General features: G+C 40.3%; 1 protein-coding gene across 12 annotated transcripts in view; it reads right to left on the bottom strand.

Annotated features, from left to right (window-relative positions):
* The window catches only part of wdr27 (WD repeat domain 27), a 254,700-nt gene that overhangs the window by 189,541 nt on the left and 45,901 nt on the right, over positions 1 to 19,258 (bottom strand). For 9 of the 12 annotated variants that reach the window (XR_015428172.1, XR_015428174.1, XR_015428173.1 and 6 more), the window contains exons 23-24: positions 8,116 to 8,214; positions 2,171 to 2,290 (exon numbers count right to left, since the gene is read on the bottom strand). Coding sequence is in view for 9 of the 12 variants with exons in the window: in XM_087148074.1 (XP_087004200.1) it covers positions 2,171 to 2,290; positions 8,116 to 8,214 (219 nt within the window). In the remaining 3 variants the exon portion in view is untranslated. The remainder of the gene's footprint in view (positions 1 to 2,170; positions 2,291 to 8,115; positions 8,215 to 19,258) is intronic. The other 3 variants (XM_087148094.1, XM_087148090.1, XM_087148087.1) reach the window with 1 other exon arrangement.

Consider the following 19,258-nt stretch of genomic DNA (forward strand, 5'->3'; position numbering starts at 1 on the left):
TAAGTGACAACTGACATGAAAAAAATGTTCGGTTTCAAGGATGGAAAACCTGGACAAATATTCCAGGGAAAACTCACAGAATTAGGTAAGGACTAGGGACTGAAACCCAAATCAACAAGCTGACATGGACTGGAACCAAACCTCAAGTCGCAGAGGTGGAAAGCAAGGAAAGTGCCACTATGCCAACCTAACTCCTTGTCCGCATATGAACTAATCAGGCCAAATTTGCTAAGATTGACCATAATGGCCAATGCCTGTCTACTGGTACTTTCCTAGTGTGTGATCCAATGGTCCACATTACGTTTCTCCAGTAACAGCAAAGACATAACAGTTTATGTACCGATAAAGTCCTTTTGTCCTCATCTAACATTCTGACTTCCATCATTCTTGAAATAATCAATCCACACTGTGTCTCTTTTAAACCCATGGGAATCTGTAAATACTTCCCAAATCCTACAGTTAGGTCTAAGTTCACTGGAAGCTACAGCAGGTGAACTTGTTTCCAACTGACCCTTTGAACTCGCCGAAATTGCAAGCCAGCATTCCGGTTGGATTTATCTCACGGTAGCATAGCCCTGCTGTCCAGGTCTCAGCCCTGATCTTCCAGACTTCCCTGGCCATAACAGCCCAACTACAGCCCCCAACCACACAAACATCTCCGCAGGTGATCAAGAACGACCAAATTAGATTTCGTCCCACAGATCGGCAACACATCCGCCGGATCCGAGAGACCATTAGGGGGGGCATGGGGCTGAGTACTGTTTGTCCCTGGTATTATCACTCAGTGGCTTTGTGGAAGTGCGCCAGCGCAATCAGAGTTGGCCAGAATTAGATTGTTTGAAGAACAAATTCAGAAGGGAAATTGGGAGCAAATTGGTTGATTGCAGTTCAGGATCATAACTGATCAAGAAATTAAACTTGCCCATATAAAATGATTACAAGATCTCCTTAGGCTAACCAGATCATATTTCCACATTTCTGAGTAGAGCAGATACATGCTACTTTGGAGTCAGTTCCCATTACAATTTGAACAGTAACAGACAGCTGGTGTAAGGAATACAAAATTGTAAATTGTGGCCAAATCGTTGGGGGGTGGGTTGACTGGACAGAATGCTGTTGTTGGTCATCCTGCATTTGCAAAGACTGGCCTGCCCGGAACTGACCACACATTGCATGAGGGGGGTCCACATTCAAGAGGGAAAACCAGTATGGAAAAGCAAGTATACTAGAGGTGAAAACAACTGGTTGATGAACTGCTTGGCATTCAACTTGTGGAAATGCTAAAAAAAATCCTGCAGGGAATTACACAAATAGCTTGGTTGTATGGGATTTCTGCATTAAATCGCATCTTGATTCCAGGCTCCAGGAACAACTGTGCAATTCTTACGTCTAAAACCAATATGCTCTGTGATGACCAGTTTGTCAAACCATCATACAAACAACAGTTGAATTTGCTTCACCCACTATTCTGATTTTTTTTTCTAAGTCTGTAAGAGCTAGGAAGGAACTCATAAAATCTCAAAAGTGAAGAAGCATTTCATTATCCTGCATGTACATGTACAATCTAAGCAGCGAATGTCTAGTGCCAAGTGCTGATGGATTCTACAGAATTTTACACATGCTAGTTATTGAAACTTCACAAGCATCCATCTACAAAACATGGATCAGATTTGATATGCTAAAATCCAATATGACATGACTTTAGAAATTACATGATTATTTTGTAAAAACTGTGGACTTCAGCAATGCATAGCATTTAAGAAATGTGTCTTAAACTTCACTATTGTCAAAATGGGCCACTGGGCTCATAAGGAAATCAAATTAACAGTAATGAAAAACAGGTTCAGGTTGTGGTTAAGTATTGGGCACACATGAAGACCTTCAACATTCATCCAAATGAAAACAATTCCAACAAAGAATTATGGAGGTACAATTGTCTTCTCATTCCCCGCGCCTTTCAAGTACTGGCTAAAACAAAGGGTGGGGCCAAATGGAGATTTCAGTCTGTGACCTCCTGAGCATCAAACTGCCAACCCAGAGCCAGTCCTGTGTTGGCAGACTCTCCAATTTGACAATTTCTCCCATCATTTCTTCCGGGATTACCAACAATCTTAACTGGTTAAATGGACACGTTGCTTCTTAGCCCTTTTTCCTGTTAAAAAAAACCCACCTTGTTTTTGACAGAGGAACCCGGATTTTGTTTTTGTGCTTTTTCTCCTGCCTTATGGCCATCATTACTGTCATCCGCTGTGGGACGTGCCTCTGAAGGACTCGAATCCTGCCAGGCAGCCTGCGCAAACCAGAATCACGTTCCTTATTCCTGAATCCAGATCTGTTGTGCCATTGTCAGGGCAGAGGCAGAATTACACACAGAAAGAGAACAGCACCCAAGATGAGGTCGCTGACTTCTGATGACAGCAAGTCAACAACTTGTAGCTACAAAATCCTGTGATTTACTTACTTTTGAATCCCCCCATCTAACCATTTTGCCAGGTAACGCATGTTGCACACTGTGCTGGATGAAATAGCCAGATCAACATAGTGATGTATTATCAAATGCCCATTATTTTCATTGAGTTTTTCAGAGCCAAGGATTACTGAGACAGTGCTAAAAAACATGCACTGCTATTGTTAACCAAGGTACATGTAAGAGAAAGAAGAAATACCAGTACATGTACATGTATGAATAAAAACTGTACCCTGAGGCTAGTATTAGGGAGCGGGATAGTCTGTCTACACAGCAGGTAAGTTATTCAGAGCATGACGGGTACAGTTTAGGAGGGCAACCCTCTTATTGCTCATTGAACTCAAAGAATGCTACACAAATTCCTCCTGTGATGGACCATGATGATTGTTCCCAGAGCAAAGTACACAAAAGTACAGGAAAGAACTTGGCACCTGCATGGTTGTCTCATCATAGTGGTGACCCTGTATCTTGTCAACAATGAATAATCCAGGCCATTAATTTTTGCTTGCAATACAAGGCTGGATTTATGAAGGTATTTCTTGCCTGAGGGTGAATTTCTACCAGAGACTTTTTACATGATTGTGGAGCTGGGTGGCAATTTTAATCACTCTGGGCAGGACAGCCGTCCATTTCCGGGAGGGGGGCCTAGATCCTTTGGGCCAGAGACAGACAATAATCGGATACTTTATGTCAACTCCAATGAGCAGAGGTGTGCTAACAATTGCAAGATTTGTTGCCGGTGCCTAGAGAGACTAGATAACTTCCTCAACTGGGGATTGGAGCCTGATGTGCTCAGATTAACTACACTTGGCTTGCTTGTTTTCAATTATCGGATTTAGGTATTATCTGTAAGTATCAAAGTACAAGACATACCCGGTAATATGGAGCAAGTTTTTAAATAGAAGGTACTGTATTATCTAAGGGTGTCACCATGGCTGCACAGCTATCAGAATCAATCCCAGCTAAATGTACACAAAAAAGTTTCATTGAGAATGGTGGTTTACATGAATAACAACATTCATGTCGTGAATTCTGAATTCAACAAAAATTGTTCTGATGACGAGACCTGATGGCACAACCCCACATCATGATGTCATCCCTTGGAGTACTGCACAGAATGTTCTCGAGTGGGCAGTACACCCCAAATGGACAGTCCCACAAGTGTATTGAAGGATAATTATACGTAGATCAAGACTGTCATGCTGCCAACCTGTATTTAGCAATCACAGAACATAACTTGCCATTTCATAAAGCTATGAAGCAATATTAATGTCTCACTATGACTGTCTAACGGCTTTCTGTAGAGGGCAGCAGGTTATGTGAATGGCCACAGAGATGCTGTGCTGAAGGGTAGAGATCATAAGACGGTAAGCCAGTACGCAGGCCCCAAATATCCTGCGCGAACCAAAACATGATTTGCATGCAGTCAAATGCTCTGCTATTTAGAACATTTGGTGGCATGTGAACTGGATGGCATGGTTTGTAAAAAAAGATGGAAGCTACCAGCAGGCTGGCCAGCTAATATCTCTGAAAATACTGGACAAAAGGGGCTCTCCAAATTGCTTTATTGGAAAGGGAGTGTAGGCATCAGTGGCTGTTTTTAGGGGTAGATCATCTCTGGAAATAAATATCTTTAAAAGTTATGGTGACAATTCAATAACAATGTGGGTCCGAGTAGACCGGGGAACTTTAAATTTTTTTTCCTCCAAGATCTAAAAAGACTCCATAAAGTATCATTTCGGCAAATGTCTTTCAAGTACTGTCTAAAACCTCATCCCAGTGGGTTTTTTCTAAATAACCAGGCAGATCAAATTATAAAATTGAACTTGAAGTAGATACATTACAATATTAGAAATAAGGAGTGCTTAAGGTACATGTACCAGCACTGATGCACAACCTTCTAAACTCTGCAAAATCACCAGGGAATTGAGCACAATTTGTGGCACGCTGATGGACTAATGACACTCTAGCATGTTGCCTGCTTCAGCTTCAGCTGACGTCAGATATGATGATGACAGATCTTGTCCAGAAAAGTTGGACACTGCATTCCCTGCTGGGAGGCTATGCTCCAATGACTTCGACTTTCAGCTGGGGTGACAGATTTCATTTTTTTAATACCTTCTACTGGTAGGTCTCATCACAGAGTAAGAAATTCCTTGGGCAACCTTATATTATCTTTACCGCCCCACAACTTAATTTTAAAGGGGATGTATGTCTGAAAGGTTTTGCACGTGGCCATGAGGAACTACAACTTCAACAGAGAAAGGGAAATCTAAGGCTAATGCTTTCAAACCATTGCAAGCCACTCAACTGAAATACGACAGTTTCACACTAGACACTTGACAAGCTCATTAACAAGTTTAACTGAGTTAAGCAACAGAAAAGATTTGTTAATACACTTCGCAACATGTATGTATTCATATTTCTATGCGGTTGGCGGACTCTCTACCTCACAAACCCAACATTACATGTACATTTGATCTAAGCAATGACATACATGTACATGTACATTGAACTCAATGACTTGGCCAGGTCAAAGGTTGCTAAATTGAGGAGAAGAGGCATGTTGAATATCATTTGCTGGCTTGATTTAAACACTGGAAACCCCTGTAACGGTCGTGCAGCACAGTTTCACCCCATTTGAACCCAACTTTGGAGAACCAAGCTCCTTGTTCTTGATAACCCTCCTAAGATGGGGTTAGATATAAGACCAGATGAGACCAAAGGATGTGAGTCACATCACCACGTCTGCTGGCAGACACACCTTTCCGGAGCTAAGATAGGGGACCCATGACAGTACATGTACATGTATGTCCAATGTGGTCATGTTCCGGTACAAGTTGCCAGGTGTGTCATGAATGCAAGGGGGAAATGGGCAGACAGCAATCCTAACTGTCTGCCCATCTGCTTCAAATCCCTTTGCATTCAGGTTGGCTGTTTCAAGTTGTCCAAAAGTACCGTATGGTCGCAACTAAATTTGTGACATACTGTACGTACGTACCTCAGTATAATCTCATTTTTTATTTTCAACATACAGGAACCACAGACCTAATGTACATATCTCACAGGATTCTCCACAAATGGGAACAATTTTCAAATTTTGAAATCTTCATGAAACTTAAAGAAACCAGGAAATGAATTTTTCTTAGAATCACTTTTTGTGTATCTCTGTACTCTTCTGCCGTGTATGAAGACTGTTTGACATCTTTTTTGAATTATGTGACCTGAACGGTGCACTTTTTTTTGAAATATTAAAAATTAACCAATCACATCTGGACAAGTGAGGGCGCTCTTGCTTTGATGTAAATCCAGGAAGACATGGTTCAGGTTTCATGTTTTCATGTTCAAATTGTGAACACCTAATTTGTTATCTGGGAACATTTCTGTGAAAAGCTGAACTATTGCCATAAACTTACACAGCAATAAATTGCCAAAGAAAATAAAATCTGCCATAGCAGTGGTTAAAAAAATATAGAAATTTTCTGTGCACTTATCAGTGCAACATTGAAATTCAAAGCCTTGGATGACATCATAGTTCTGCTCATGAATATGCAAATGTATTAGCATAAAACCAAAAAGCATCAAAATATGGGTTAAAATTGCAAAACAAAAATTTAAAATCAGGTTAATTAAAACCCAAAGATGCAATTTCAAGGGTTTTTAGTAAAATTTATAAAAATTTGTCTATTTCCTGGTTCCTTTCTTTTCTGAACACATGCACGCTATTCCTGTCAATAGAAGTTGTGCATTCACTCAAAAATATTACTGCATGCATTTTTTGGGCCACATGTGAGATTTTGTATCAAAAATTGAACTTTCTCCATTAAAAGTAAAATTACACAAGTACAATTAAAGTGTTATTTTTTCCTGACGTTATGAAAACTACCAATACTGTAGGCCTACCTTTACATATATACCTGATACCTGATCAACGTGTTTATGGCACACATCTTAGCAATTTAAAATGCAACTGTCTCTTGAAAGTCATACTGTTTAGAGGACAGTCTAATCACTGAAGCAGGCCTATGATACCGGTACCTTGTCATGAACTGTGTCCCCACATACTGTACATGTGTCCTACATGTACGTGTAGTTCTATGCTTTATTAAAACCTGAACTGTTTAAGATCAAACACCAAATTTTAAATGATTTTGAAGGGCTGGGGAGTGTACAGTGAGGGAATCTATGGCCTTACAATTGCATTGGGCTAGATGTTTACAGAAAATGCCAGTTACTGCTGTATTCTGGTTGATTTTAGCAGATTTGGAGAGGCCAAATGGTTGCCCAGGAAGTTGAGAACAGTACAGATTGATATAAAAGGACTGGTCACTGGAAATGTCAAACCACATCAGCCCTGCCATGGAAATGAGCCACTTTTTCCTGGTCCTCTGTGTATGTCAAATATTCTGTTATCCATGTCAATTCATCTTTTTCAGTTGCCTCCCTGCCCCTCCCCCTAGGACTTTAACCAGATGATGCAAAAGACTACCCTTGGCAGGTTGGGAGTTAATTTTCCAACACATACAGTCACCCATAATCCATCAACAGTAATGACTTGAGGGTCACTGGCAGATTCTGTCGCCAACAAATGAGACACAAACATGCATTGCGGAAAAAATATCTGTATTAAAATACGTTGTCTTACTAAACTGATGCCTATCAGGTTCTTGCCATTTCATATGAAGTCATTACTGAGGACATACAGAATTTCTGCTTCGGAAAGCATTGATGAGGGCTTGCTGCTTGAGAGCAACAGATCTGAGAGATTGTGAAATACGGCACAGCCTCCGATCTTGGCTGGGAGCCCAGCGCTAATCCCCAACTTCATTCCTTTCATTTCCCGCTGGCCTTTTCAGCAACCTCCGCGCAGTCACAACAGGACATCAAGTCAAATTCTGGTCATGATGAATATTCTCCCCCTCCCTCCCACCTCCGCCTGAAAGTTGGGGCAACTCCTGTGACAATTCTTGACGACGGTTGGGGAGGAATGGTGATCTGGCACTTCCTCCATCTGAGGAACCAAATCATGCCTACGGCATCTATGCTCTCAAAACTTACCGGCGCTTACAAGTTCCTCTTTCAATGTTTTGCACACTTAACAACTTCCCTGGACACAAGTTCCACAACACATACATAATGTAAATACACGTACAGCAGTGAAAAATAAAGAGTTGCTGAATTGAAAGCTGACGTAAATAAACCTTATTCTAGCTGTGAGAGTTGGTTTCAAATCTCATTCCAACATGACAGCCGACCCCAAATCACAGCAAATAAACTACGTGGCCATAAGATTTGGCTGCTTACTAGCAAATTTGTCACCCATCCAATAGGGAAACAACTAGATTATATAGATTTGGAGTTATGAACACATGTACATGCAGGTCTACATTGTATTTTAGTTCTTGGGGCTCAGGCTTTGACATTAAGAAGAATATGTTATACATGAACGGACTTACTACTCAGACATATCTTTTATTTACCAGCACTACAAGATTGAGTTTATCCTTCCAGAAGAGTTGCATTTTTGTCATCTAGTCAAACATCAGGATATGCAAGTACACATTGCCTGCTCAAAAGAGCCAATGGATGACACACTCGATATCCATCCCCCCCCAATCAAACCAGGGCTTTCAACATGCATAACTTACCTCTGGATACAACGGGTGGAAAGACACATCAGAGACAACATCAGTGTGGCCAGAGAGTTTGTGGATATAGGTGCCTGCCCTGATGTCAAATATGTAGGCCTACAATACCAAAAACAAAAACATTGAGTATGCAAATGTGAATATATAGTGCCTTCAAATTCCTCATACATATAGATGAGTTCCAATTACTATTATAAAGTAGCCAGTTTTACTCTGGTATTATGCACCAAGAGTATATTTTATTTACACAGTTTTAACCTTTGTTCAGTCTTCTACAAATATTTCATCTCCAAAATTAACACGTACAATATTTCATTTTCTACCAGTCAATGCAATTTTGACATGCTAATAAGTTCATGTACATTGTACATGTACAAGATGCAAAACAGAAAGTAATGGGTTAGTGGGAAAGTTACAGCAGTGCTTTCGTATTGATTGTGAATTTATACCATTGGCCAAACGACTTAAACCTAAGTCTGTTCTACATGTACATGAACATCTTACTGGAGTAAAACACAATTAGTTTTGATCGTAGTCATTTTCTGTTCCTGTTTGTAGTAAAACATACAGAGAAAAGATTCTTGCATATTTGGACTATTAAAAAACAGTCCATACAGCCTGCATGCCAATTTGTTTGGAAAGGATTTTAGGTCATTTATGCAGTGGCCAAAAATTTATCACTGTGGCGGACACACTGTCAAGGTCTAGGTAATTTCGGGATGCCCTTTCAAATAATTTGTTATCAATATCAAATTGTCTCTTGACAACTTATGCTATCTGTAGAGTCTTTTGCTATCATGTGTGTAATAATAATTACAGGTTTTTATACAATCCTACTTTTACTTTCCATTATTTATTGCCCCGTTAATTGGCCCATGAAACATCCCACATACATGTACCATCTCAGCTCCCTGGGGAGTATACAGCTCAATGCAGCTATTTTAGTGCAAAGCAGCTAAATAAACCACACTGAATAACCATCTCTGTCCTCACAGGTACCCAATTACTCCTGAGTGTGGAGAAACAATGAGTGACACACACGAACCATCACCACGAGCTGGATTCGAACCCACAATCTGCGACTTTACCCACAGACTACGAATCCAATGCTGTTGTCCCAAGACCACATCACTCCTCACGCTAGTGATGCATGTTTAAACATGCATTGCTAAGTTTGTAAATTAACACCCACAGGACTGTCTTGAACTTGAAACAATGAGAAGCTAAAGGCTGCCTTGACATTCACATCCAAAGATCTGAAAAAAGTCTCAAAATACTCTACAATCCTCAAAACCTCCCTGACCCCTGCAAATTGGGGTCTCTCCCCCTTTCTGATCCCAACCGCCCCCAAAAATCTGATTCCATTTTTCTTCAGTGTCAGACATGACCCCTGGTGGATATTTTGATAAATGCTCACCACACTGGGGACACCTGAATGGCAACTGTAATTCATAGCATACTGGTCAGCGTGTTCATTTGGGAAAAACAATACACCCGACTGGAAATCTGCAGGAAATTTATCCCACCTGTTACTAAGCTGCCTACAGACTGGCAGTTTCTTCCTGTTCATGTTTTGTTCCCCACAAATACTTTCAAGGATTTCTTCTTTTCCTCTTTGCTGTCACCTGTCTTTCAGTCAGAGATTGCAACATTGACTGATAGGTAGGAAAAACTCTTTCCCTCTTCAGCATTTTTTATACTCTATTTACATTAGCTCAGTGAAAAGAATGAGGAAGGTGAACTTATTGTTGTGTGATATGGCTTCTTATAATCCGCCTGTCTTGCCATGGCAACTCAATTTTCTTTACAATTTTGAATTTCAGACTTGTTCCACTTGAAAAGAGGAGTGGAAAGCAGAAACAAGAGGGTAAAGAAATTCCAAGATCCAATTCCACTCAGCATTCAGTACAGAAAGCCTGCTAATGTCAGAAACAGTCACAAAGAAGTCTCCATATGGCATGCATTCTGGCCAGTAACCAGTTTTTACTCTGCAGCTCTTTTCTCTACTTTTAACAGAAATTTTCTGGCGCTTGAATGCTCCATGAAATCGATAGCAGTCAGACAACTGGAACCAAATCACTTTAAAACAACACAGCATTAACAGCAGAATTCAGGGTAATTCTGTGCCAAATCATACAAACTTGATAACCGTCCATGGTGTGAACAGACTCAGATTTGCCACCAAAAAAAGTCATTTTTATTACTATACTGCTCTCATTTTCCAAGGGATTCATTAAGTTGATCACACGTTATAGGGCTGTGCTGAATATCTGAATAACCGAATATTCAATCAATTGTCGAATATTATTTTTCGAATTTGAATATTCGAATGCAACAGTTATGAAAAGGAAGCGAAAAGTTTCTTTTATTACATGAGAAACATTGCACTATGGAAGCTTGTTTCAAGCAGATTCAAGTGAAAAGTGTCAGAAATCTTAAAACAATTGCGAAAGTAAATTATTCATTATCCACTAGCTGCCGGGTGCAGTGCACACATACGGTCAATTTCAGTTTTCGAAATTCTTCAAAAATTCATCATTTTATTTAATGGACATTTACACCCACACGAATTACTGTCTGTTGGACAAATCTATTGACACCCGAGTATTTCAACCAGGTCTGCAGCCTTGTAAAAAGAGCCCAGATTGTGCTGTGTTATGTAAGTTTCTTTTGTTCCCGAAACCGGCACAGTGCACTGATGGTGTCTTTTCAATACAGGCCAGATTAGCGTGCAGCGGTATTGTATCGTTCATCGCTGGAGTGCTGGAGAGCCTTTGTCCCCGGTGGTAATCTGCTTGCGCTGAATGCCACAAATAGAGGTATGATCTTTCAAAACAAGGATGGATTTCCTCCGATATTGACAACTAAAATAATGTTGGCAATCCCCAGCAACTCAGTCTTTTGTGCCGAGCATGGTCTTTTGTTACAAGACCCAGCTCTTTTGTCCCTGTTTTGGGCTCCCCGGCTTCGTGTATAAAGCTTATGTGCTTGAAAACAGGTCCCCCGGCAGCAAGTGGTTAAACAATTCAAAAAGAAGAAAATTTTCAACTGGGAAAGAAGTCTTATTCATCTCTTCAATCTTGCTAAATCCTGGCTGGAGATACTCCTACATTTGAGAAGCTATTATATTGATCATAATGTACAATTGCGTGTGTGTTATTGCAACTGATTTTGTAGATGGTTTGTTCATCAACAATCTGCCGGTCGGTGTGACCGAATATTCAGATATTCGATCAAATTGAAGGTCGAAGGTACAAATAGTGAATTATTCGAATTGACTCAGCCCAAACACATTATAAGATAATTATTGGTTAGCAATAGTGTAAAGAACTTTTCATTTAAACTTGAAATTGATGAACGAGGTCCACTGAAAAATGAAGCACCTATCAAGTTCTAAACACCTGTATTTTTAGGATCCAAAACTTCAGCAAAACCTGTCATTTTTCATGCGGTTCACAGACTAATGAGAACATACAGATGATTGTTTCTCATGATACAAAATACATCCCGGTGTATTGCATGAATTAACTGAGATCAAGACGATTGGAAGATGGTTAATTCTCTGGACTGTCACATAATTTGTTGAACGTAGACAAAGGCAAAGAGTATTAGCAGGGAGAAAATCTATTTCCATGTGGAGTAAAATGAAATGTAGAGCCTAGAGGTGGATCCACCTTAATACCAGATACATCGACATGTAAATAGTACATGTAGGACGAGTGAAAGATATTCTTTCTGAAGCCATCCAATAGGAAGTTCTTCATTAATTTCAAAGTAAAATGTGACCCGCTCTGCAAAAAAGGTGTATTAAATCGTAAATGTAACAATGCGTAATGGCCCATTCCATGTGCGGAGGGTGAAAATAGTTGGAAATATTTTGAAGCTAAATGCTTGATCAGAAAGCCTCTGTTGCTAAGGAAAACCAAGAGAGTGTCTAATTTAAGTTTAATGTTTCTGTTTGTTATGTATAAAGGCATTATCTCAAAAAGTATCTATGATACAATGAAGTTATATGAATATGCAAAAGGCAAATAACTCCGAAACTCAAAATGCCACTGGCATGAATAATTTATCAAATGAAAGCTTAGGATGTGAGCAATTTAATTATATACATGAAACTCAAATTCAAAAGAATGTGACATAATACACCTTTTTGCAGAGCCGGTCACAAATGAACTTTTCTTTAACCTCACTAACTGATCACAAAAATCTTACCATGATTGTAACAAAAACTATCTTTAAAAAACATTAAATAGACTAAGGCAGAAATCTCATGATTGTAACAAAAACCATCTTTAAATCATTTAATAGACAAGGACAGAAATTTTCTCACGATTGTGACAAAATTTTGTTAAAAAATCATTTAATATACAAGGACCTGGATGATCAAACAAAGGTTTTTAGTGCTTGAAAGTAATGATACAACAGGCTACTTTAAGGGGTTGAAAGCTCAAATCTCACGGGATGTGCCCACAGGGTCAAACAGTGGACTCCAATGGGTGGTCAGTGAGGTTTATTTTGTCTTGCGCTATGTTCCTCTGTCATACTCGTACATGTACCTCCAATGATTATTCAATCACCATACAAATATTTTGATACAAGGTAGAGTACCTAAATATTTAGGAAAAACCATAATCCTTCTGAGTCTAATTTGTTTAAAATTATGGACTCCCAAAATTTGGAAACATCTACCGAGCAGCATACAATTTAGGATTTTATGGGGCCTTAAACTCAGATTTAAGGAGGTAATTGATTTTGTATTTGTAGAAGCTAAAAATATGGGCAATAATTAGCCTTCACACTAGATTTTCAACTTGCCATCTCTTTTAATAATGAACATATACCCCATATACATATACATGTAGGCCTTCGGAGATAAATGAGTAGTTATTAGTCACGGTGCCAACATGTGGTAATGCACCTGAAGGCAGTGCCACATTTTGCCAATAACAAGAAAACCGTTAAAGACATCACGCTGAAACTTCACGTGCACAAGGTATTTATAGGAATTTTTTGGCAGGCAAATCCGAGTCGGGTCACATGGGAGGATGTTTGAATTGCCACGGAATGACACCTTAATGATACACGAGTTGTGCATTTTTTCAATGTTCACACCAGGATTTTTCAACCCTCCTCGCAGAATTCAGCTTTTGCATGCAAACTGTATCATAGATCAAAAGGCCAATCAGCACCTTTTTTTTTTACCAATTCAGCCAGGCATGACCACAAAAAGGTTTTGAAAATGGGGGGGGGTTGAATATGGCAACCATGGTTGTGCCAACACCAACGGTGGCACCAACGGTAGGATCATCTCAACTATAAAAATATGAACCATAAGAGTTGATATTCAGTGAATAGAGACAATGCTAGTCACACGTACATGCAAGAGAATGGATTTGTGCTTGCACATTCACATGTTGTGCTTTATGTTACTGCGTGTTAGCCAAAGTGAGATATACATGATTGTACTGGTACACGATCTTGACCAGCCACACCCAAGTTCTGTGGTTGTGCTACATATGCGAGGGAAGCAGGTCGCAGTCAAGACCCCCTGCTGACATTGCGCTGCACTCCAGACTGGGGAGGGGGGACCCTCTTGAAGATCAGAGTGAGGAGGTTTCCTGGTTGGATTATCCAATGTTCCGTGTCTCCCAGGCTCTGTTCACAATCTCAGGATTCATCGGAGGAAAAACAAGCCGCAGTGCCATGATTAATTGTTGTGGCAGGGGACGACTCACTCCAAAACAACAATTTTCACTAGAGATTTCGGTCTGGGTATTACCAATCCCCTAAGCTAATTAGCTCTTTCCCATGCAAATGTCTTCCCCCTTTGCTCGGTACAATTTTGATTCAAATAAAAACAATCTTCAAGTCATAGCTTTTTAAGCAAATGGCAGCTCAAAATTATAATCTTAAAGCACAAGTTCAATAGCCTAAATTTCAAACAGACTAAACACAAATTTCCTTTAAAGTACTCTGAGGGGGAATTGCCAAGAAGAAACTCTGTTAAGGCCTCACTTGTGAAATAGTGGTCACAAACGTATCCAAGTGACAGATGCCTGTAACAGAGTACCAAAATCTTCATTTAATCTCACAACTGATTTCTTTCTCAATGCCAACTGTCCCAATGGCATTAAACAGAGCCGATCATTTTCATTTGAATCTTTCTTCAGTATTTTGGCCTAATACTTTTTAGGTCTGGTTTTGAAGTGCAAGTGACCCTCCCATAATAAGCCCCCAACCTCTGGAGAGTGGAAGTACGAAACTAAAATACGATGCCGGGCATATGGATGAAGATTTTGATGAAGTTAGTATAAAATAAGGACTTTAGGGCAGTGGAGCAACACCTTAACAGAGCCCCCCCCTTTGTCCAGCAGCTTCTATACATCAACCCTTTGATATTCAGAGTAAATTCCCATATACTGAAATTTTTACATGCAATGTAAGGTTTATCCAGTGAAAGCCTGGAACAAACTACACCTTGGCATAAGTTTTGTGGATGTGTTCCAACACTGCTTGGTGAAAGTTGAGGAGAGAGTCAAGGTGCACCACGTCAGCGGACTCCACTGGTGCCCAAAGAAGGGGGAAGGGGGTTGGGAACCACCAGATCTGAGATCCTTTTTGGTAGACTTGAATTAACCCAGGGGACTGGCTTGAGTCATACTGGGGAACAAGACGACTCCAGGATACAACAGTGTTTCCTGTCCATGAGATGGCTTCATCAAGAATGCCTAAAATACCCAGCAGGGACATATAGATGACAACTAAGCTTCAGAGGCCAAGGTGGACCACTCGGGCCTTATACCTCATGACCCATGAATCATTTTTCCTCCTTTAATCCCCACATTAAGATCAACCAAATGCTGTTACAGTCATCTCCACATGGCCAAGGAATGACTGATTGCTTTTTGAGGGAGCAAAACTTTTCTCCAGGAAATGGACAAAGTATTAATTTTCCTGTTGCATGTGAGAGTTTATTGGTCACATGCCTTGAAACCTTTCAACAAACTCATTCTTACATCCTCTTAATCAATGCTGTATCACTCACTTTGAAGCTTTCTTTTCCATAATGTGTATTTTCAGTGTGCCTCTATCCCATATCGTCACCGTTTTCACAAAGAGACAAGGTGGCCCAAAATCATGTGGGCTTTTTTGCAACATCAACTAGGCTGTGTGATGCCTACAACCCGGTGAAGTCATTCCTCAATAAATCTACTGAAATCGGCCGGATCACAATGATCTTTGTTGGGCAAAGTTCAACTAAACTGCATTTTCTATTTTCAAGAAAAGACAAAATTGACTCTGGAAATACAAATGTACCAATTTTGCACCTGGCACGCAGGAAGGCAAAAATGTGTACTGTAAAGTGCTTGTTATTAAAAAAGAAATAAATTTAATTGATTTCTATGAATATTATATTGTAGTCTTGTGTCATTTAAGATCCTTTTTATCCAGGAGCTTAAAGTCAAAAGAATACCAAATACTGGGGAAATAAACATTTGCAAAAGAGACCAACTTCAAATGTGATATTCTCCCAAACAACTCTGGTGCGATTTTTTTGTTTCTTTGTGAATACGGTGACGAGATGTGTAAGTTTCGGAGAGTGTTTACTGAAATTGCATGAGACTGATGTACATGTACATGAATGGCAAACTGATGTGGATACTGAATGGACCAAACCATGCACATATGTAAAGATGGCCAAACTCACACTCATCTCCAACACTGCTCTAAAATCCAGCGCGTAAAACACTACACTGAAAATCTCAACAGGCGAGCAGGCTCTATCAATATTCGAAACAGCTAAAAAACGCCAATGTCCCGCCTCTTTTTTCCCCCATTAAGAGCAGAATGTATACAATTAAGTTCGAGAAATAGAACAGAGAACAGTCTACTGCAATTTCCATCAACACCAACCAGCCACAAGCAGAAAAACAGACTTTATCAAAGCTATGTGCATGAAAGCAGGGTCAAGTAAAATAGAGCAATGTAGAGCAAAGCAGAGCAAAGCAGCGCACAGCATACAGGCTGCTGAACAGTGATCAGCAATGAGCAGTGAAGCAGGACAGGACCCAATTTCATGGTGCAGAAGCCACAAATCTCGGTTAACCATGCCAGAAAATCCTGGCCTCGTGGGGGAAAAGCATATTTTATGGGTTTATAAAAAAGGATTGTCTGGCTTTTGTGGACATTCTGCAACAAGGGGATCTGGGCCTACAGCTCAGCTCTGGGCCTTAGCTACAAGTCCTAGACATTACCTCTCCCCCCTCCGATCAATGTTGTCACATCCAGCCGAAGCGCAGACTGCGCGCATAAACCCAACACTGAAAGGGTGTCCTGGGGTTGGAGGCCCAACGAGATTTCAAGGCATGATGTGTGCATTGCAGATGTGTTTGTTGGCGCGCATCGTATCCGACATTTCACCATATCATTTCGCTTGTTATCTGTGCAAAATGGATCTCTTTTTTAAATACGAAATGTCCATTTGGGTATGGACACTCCATAAACTTGTGTGGGATTTTTTTTTTTTAGTTATTCCATCATTTTGTCGAGAAATGCAACAATGATTCATGAAAAATGTAGAAAAATGGAGGGGAGAGACTCAAGTTCTTTCATGATGTGTTGTGGCCCACCATTTGCAGTGTGCCATTATGTATCGTGCACGTGTTCTATTATTGTACCGCGTCCTACGCACTCTGTTGGGTGAGGGTGGTAAAATGCAATCATGACAATGCTTGTAATGTTTTGAGGGTGAATTCACTGCATTTGATGTTCATTTCAAGTTAGTGTTAATTCAAGTCGGCCAATGCCGGAAATGGTTCACAAACTCTAAGTAACCAGACCCTCACCCCCACACACAAATAGGCATGCGTAAACTTGAACAATCCTGGACAAATTTGTTGGGACACTTGGCAATAGCACGTCCCCCGGTCAATATTGTCATCTCCAGCCGGAGTGCAAACCGAGCAAATAAACTCAACATTGAAAGGGAGTCCTAGGGTTGGAAGCCCAAAGAGATTTTTCCAGGATTGTAGTTCTGTGCGCACAGCATTGTGATATCATAAGCGCAGATTTCTGAGTAAAGAAAGGCCATGAAATTACACCTCAAGCTTAGTACAACCAAGACGCAGCTACGGGAGGGGGGTTTTACAAGAACAAAACCAAAAACAGGACAACTTCAGCAGAAGAGGGTGTAATGCAACAAGAAACAGCAGAAAAAGAATATTTGTCATTTTTTTTTACTGTATCCTCTGTCATTTTGGTAGTCATAAATTCTCCTTATTTATGAATGAAATTCAACATCTTTCAGTAAGCACAGGTGTAATTAATTCAGCTTCATCCTGCTGAGCAATACATTTCTTTATGAAAAGCAGGCGAATAATGACAAAACCAAACTGTACATGTAAGTCCCCACAGTTTTATTTCATGACATCAGTGACTTTACCCTGAATGACTTGTGACTGACTCCTAATGTCTTGTGATGACATAAGACGACTTGAGACATCTTCATTAAAAAAAGACTCAAAAGAAAAAAAAAATTCACATGAAACGTTCCATGTGGCCAAAAGCAGCTTAAAATGTATTTAGTCATAATACCTGAATGTGGCAAAGAGTACAATCCTGTTTTCATCCTGTTGGCGGTGACACATGATTTCCACTAATCTACATTTGAAATGTAGACTATTGACAGTTATTTCCCTGTTCACCCTTCAACTCAGGAAGCCCACTTGCAAGACATCAGCAAAAAAGTAATTTCAAAGACATGATCATGACAAAACAGAAATGTATGTAAAGGAATAGCTTTCAAAAGCAGGTATGGGGGGCCTTGCTGAAACATCTCATGACATCTGTGAAAGCCGCTTTCCTGATCGCCAAGCAACCTGATAAATGCCAGCCATCTGTGAACCATGGAGCAGAATTGAAAAAAAAAATACCCACAGGACTATGGTCTGTTTTCTATTAAGGAGTGGGCAGCACTTATGAACATTATGCCACCCACGCCTGAGACAGTTCGGTCATCAGAGTGAACGATCTTGCAGTGCGTGATACCATCATGTCTAGTCCCTCTCCATCTTTAGGGAATCAAAGACCTTACGACAAGTGCAACCTTCTGTGGAATTCACCCATTCGAACAGGTCAATGATGCTATAAAATCAGCACATCAGGGACATCACTGAACTCTGATTACCCTCAGTGAATGATGCTGTAAGCTGCGTCAGCAACAGTGCAAGTTGCTGAGATGCTAATTAATGGAGGCCTTTGTTTTTGTGCATTTCTTTATCCCATCCCCTTTTAAACAGCATAGTTAAACATGCACCCCAACTGAAGGCTTTCAAGCACACTAAGAGAAGAATTGCAGACTTCCTTTGTAATGCTCAAACTTAGTTTGGCAACATGCAACCTTCACACGCTCCACCTGATCGTTTCAAGCAATGGGAATTTTAACGGTTTATGAATGCCGACTCCGAGGAAACTTGCAAGACATGATTGATGTTCTGGTTATATATTATGTATCACAACTAGCAAGCATAACAAATTCAAGGTGTAAAGAATCGACAATACAAGACCATATGCATCCTAATGAGCTTACTGTGGCACAGAGGTTTGCATAATGTCTAGTGTTCTTATCCACTGTCCAGCATCTCATCCTTTGAAATATGCCAAGTGGCTGCTCAACAGCTGAGGGTGCGACCAAGAACTTCAACCTGTTTGCCTTCAATTTATCGCACAACCATCATGGCAGACTCTCCGTCCTCAAAACAGACAGCAGCGAAATTGGCACACATCCTGCTGCAAGTTCCCCCACAGGTGCGCGGAATTACGGGATGAGCATGGCACTAACTTCCCTCCGTCAGGAAACATACATGTAGGTCAAAGGTCATCAAGCGCAGTCATCAAACCAACAAGCCAAATACATGTATGCTGGGATTTGAATGCACTGTGCACATTAGCACCTCAGCATTCAATGCTATAAAACAGCAAACGGTGTTCTAACTAGAACGTCTTCCCTAACCCCCCCGCCTTTCTTGTAGAAAATATGTGAAACTCAGAACTAGGTTGTGCCCAATGGGGTCGTTACCTCTCAAGATACAGGATTCCCAGCTGTTGGATTCATTCACAACAGCTAAACAATTCCACCAGT

Source organism: Acanthaster planci, linkage group LG01 (assembly GCF_054643075.1).
Source record: "Acanthaster planci isolate LZ-2023a linkage group LG01, COTS_SCS, whole genome shotgun sequence".
Taxonomy (NCBI): domain Eukaryota; kingdom Metazoa; phylum Echinodermata; class Asteroidea; order Valvatida; family Acanthasteridae; genus Acanthaster; species Acanthaster planci.